General features: G+C 32.1%; 2 protein-coding genes across 2 annotated transcripts; both read right to left on the reverse strand.

Moving 5' to 3' along the window:
• Positions 1–2,023: 2,023 nt before the first annotated feature.
• Positions 2,024–2,365, reverse strand: LOC145291586 (zinc finger BED domain-containing protein 5-like). Its single transcript, XM_080137663.1, has one exon. The coding sequence runs from the start codon at positions 2,363–2,365 to the stop codon at positions 2,024–2,026; it is 342 nt and encodes a 113-aa protein (XP_079993789.1).
• A 370-nt stretch (positions 2,366–2,735) lies between these two features.
• On the reverse strand, positions 2,736–3,239 carry LOC145291587 (protein FAM200C-like). The gene has a single exon (XM_080137664.1). It carries the CDS (start codon positions 3,237–3,239, stop codon positions 2,736–2,738), a length of 504 nt encoding a protein of 167 aa, XP_079993790.1.
• Between the last annotated feature and the right edge of the window lie 229 nt (positions 3,240–3,468).

The following is a 3,468-nucleotide window of genomic DNA, read 5'->3' on the forward strand; positions in this document are numbered from 1 at the left end:
CAACTTTCTGATTTTCTTTATGGTTATCTTTCAGTGACTTCAAAGCGCCACAATAAATGTTTCTTTCTATTGCGTGCTGTAAACCAAAATTAGTATTTTGGGGCCTCCTTAGGTAAAAAATGAGCACATTCATTTATAAGTTTTTGCCGTTAAACAAAAAATCCACCTTACCGATTTTTTTTTTTTATTCTCTTAATGAAATACATGAGTTTTGGATTAATATATTTTATTTCTTCTTTATCAAGTGATTTTTTTAAATATCTAAAAAAAAAAAAGAAAACATTGAATGAAATAGAAAAAATTGTCGTTAGCGTCCGATATTTACTTGACAATATAAGCATAACATGAGCTTTCACTTAAAAAATCAACGTGTTTTTTTTTTTTTAAAAAGGACTTACACTTTGGACTTTATAGAGAAATTTCCAAAAAACAGTTTTGTTTTGTTTGTTTTTTTGTTTTTTTGTTTTTTTGTTTTTTTTTTTAAATTAGTATATTTTATTGATCTTTTATCTTTAATTTGTAATATATAAAACTTTGGTGAGTAAATTAATTATTTACATTTTAATAGACATTTCAAAATGGGGGGGTGAATTAACAAAAAGATGTTTGTCTAAAATATTATATTCGGTTTATTGGAAAAAGCATAAAATTTCACATTGACCCTGAAAATATCGTAAATATTTAACCAATAGAAAAATTTTCATAGATTTTTGAAGCTTAAAAATGGAAAAAAATTTAACTCGTAAAATTCAATTGATTTCATACGTTAAAAAATGGCTGCATGAACGCGCACCGGCACTTTGTAAACACTGTTTTTCTTTTTAAATAAAAAGTAATATTTCTATTATTTTTTAAATAACTTTAATAGTTTATTTTGGAAGTATATTCCATAAAGAAAATAAACAACACGCGTTAAAAAGAGAAATTACGAGATTTTTATCTTTTATTCGCAGTTTTGTGTTAGGGGCGTCAACCCCCCCCCCCAAAAAAAAAAAAAAAATTCTGATACATCTAGGCTTTCCTTCACATCAACAATTTCTTGGTTAAGTTTGACACTGTTGTCCAAACTTCCAACTTCCAAACTTTTGTATAGGTCGTAACAGTAACACACCTTCTCTCAACTGCAAAAGCACTTCTGCTGACCGAACTTACTTCTTTAAAATCCAACTTCAAAATGAACCTCCTCTCTGAAAAATCAACCCTCTTTCATCTCCAACCAGGAGCATCTCATCTTCATATCAGGTGGTAACATTGCAGGCATATAAAGATAAGGCAGCCATTTTTGTTTCTTTCTTCTTCATTCATTTTTTTCCACGACCGACCCGTTGAATTATGCACACGCGCTAGGTAGGTAAGGCATGCGTTTCCCTACAGAAACAGACCCAGAAAACTAATATTTATCTTTCAAACGATTTTAACAACGAATTTAACTTCAAAATAAAGCTGTATTTGTCAGCTTCCGAATGTCACCGTGAAAGCATTTTTCATTATAACCTTTTCTTCATTTTTTTATGTGTACAAATATTTTTACTTTTCGAACTTAGTCTTTAATCTTTCAAATACAATCAAAAAAGTTGTCGGAAATCTACAAAAAATTATGATAAACCGGCTTCCAAAAATATGTCTCTATTTTTTCCGTAATTATTACCCATAAATCATGTTTTACGGTGTTTATGTAAGAACTGGAACTTATTTAAGTTCTATTAAATTAATATAATCAGTCATTAAAACCTCTATTGAGTGGCGTTGATTTAACAATAATATTAGGGAAATAATTCTAATTAACTTTTGTGTCATCATTATAATCGGCCATTGGGACCTCTGTTTTGTGGCGTTTAACTTTATTGTGAGAAATTAATCTCACAAACTCAATACTCCCTGGCAGAGGCAAAATAAATCCACCAATTACATGTTAAGAGAGTAAACCTTAATAATTATGAGATGTTCAAAATTAAATTTATGGGACACCTTCACAGGCTAAAATTAAAAGCCGAATTCAAAAAGGAAGATGATGAAATTAATCTTACAGTTTGTCCATGAAAGCAATCACAGTGGCAAAACGGCCTTTGAGGGATAAGTTAAATAAGTTGAGGCGTAAGAATATGTCATTCAGGTAGGCCAGCTTCTGAAGCCACTGACTGCCTAACAGTTTTATCGTGAACTGCTGTGACTTTGTCTTGTCGTCACATATGAAGAATTCAGTGAGCTCCTCCTTTAGTGATTCTACTCTTGCTACCATATTCCTCCGCAACAACCAGCGAACCTCCATGTGAAGGAGTAATACTTCTTCATCACTTCCAAACTCTTGGCACAGTAGGGGAAACAGTCTTGTATTTAGGGCACTTGATTTGATTACATTTACCATGTGTACAACATCACCAAGTACTGATTTCAACTAAGGTGGGGGAGTTTTAGATGTCAGAGTATATCTATGAAGCATACAATGAAGATTCCTTGTTTCAGAATTCACCAGATTCACTTTTCCTCGAACCCCTGATCGATGGCTAAGCATTGCTGGTGCTCCGTCAGTTGTGCATGCACATACATTATTCTAAAACAGTCCTTCTCTCTAAAAAAAAAAACAAAAAAACAACGAGACTTCATTAAAAATGTCTTCACCTCTTGTAGTCGAATTCAAGGTATGACAGAACAAGAACTCCTCCTTGAAGTCTTGACCACTGACATATCATGCAAACACCAGGAGTCGGGCACAAGCAGCTACTTCAGTGGACTCATCAAGCTGGATTGCAAATTTTCCCAAAGATGCTTTCTTTTATTTCAGCAATTACTTGTTGTTTGACATCGTTAGACATATCTACTATTCGTCGATGAACAGTGTCATTTGAGAGAGGTACTGATGTGATCTTCTGATCAGCATCACTTCCAATAACACAACGTATTAAGTCTTTGCAGCAAGCGACTATTAACATTTCTGCAATGTTGCATGGTTTCTTTTCTTTTGCAATTCTTAGTGATACGATGAAGTATGCACGCAAACCAGCTTCCTTTTGTTGCATGAAATGTCTCGAACCATCAAAGCGTCCCTCTTCTTTTTGCTTGAAGAAAGCAATATTTTTACTTTTAAAATTTGCATGACAAATGTTTAGATGGCATTTGAGAAAGGTAGGCTTTATGCACGCCACTAATAAAACTTTGTGGCATAATACACACTGTGGAAAACCAGTTCGTCCCATTTTTGTTGATAGCAGTGAATCCATACTGAATGTAGTTTTCATCATATTGCCGTTTCTTTGTTGATGAGGCCATGATGGTATCTGGAATAGTAAAAGAGAAACTTTTCTATAACCGTGTATATATATATATATATATATATATATATATATATATATATATATATATATATATATATATATATATATATATATAATGAAGCGAAGTTATAACATAATATAATATGATATTAGAATAATCAATAGGCAATTGAAAACACCAATATACCTTAGCTAG

Source organism: Euprymna scolopes, chromosome 12 (assembly GCF_053919585.1).
Source record: "Euprymna scolopes isolate OS-2025 chromosome 12, ASM5391958v1, whole genome shotgun sequence".
Lineage (NCBI taxonomy): Eukaryota > Metazoa > Mollusca > Cephalopoda > Sepiida > Sepiolidae > Euprymna > Euprymna scolopes.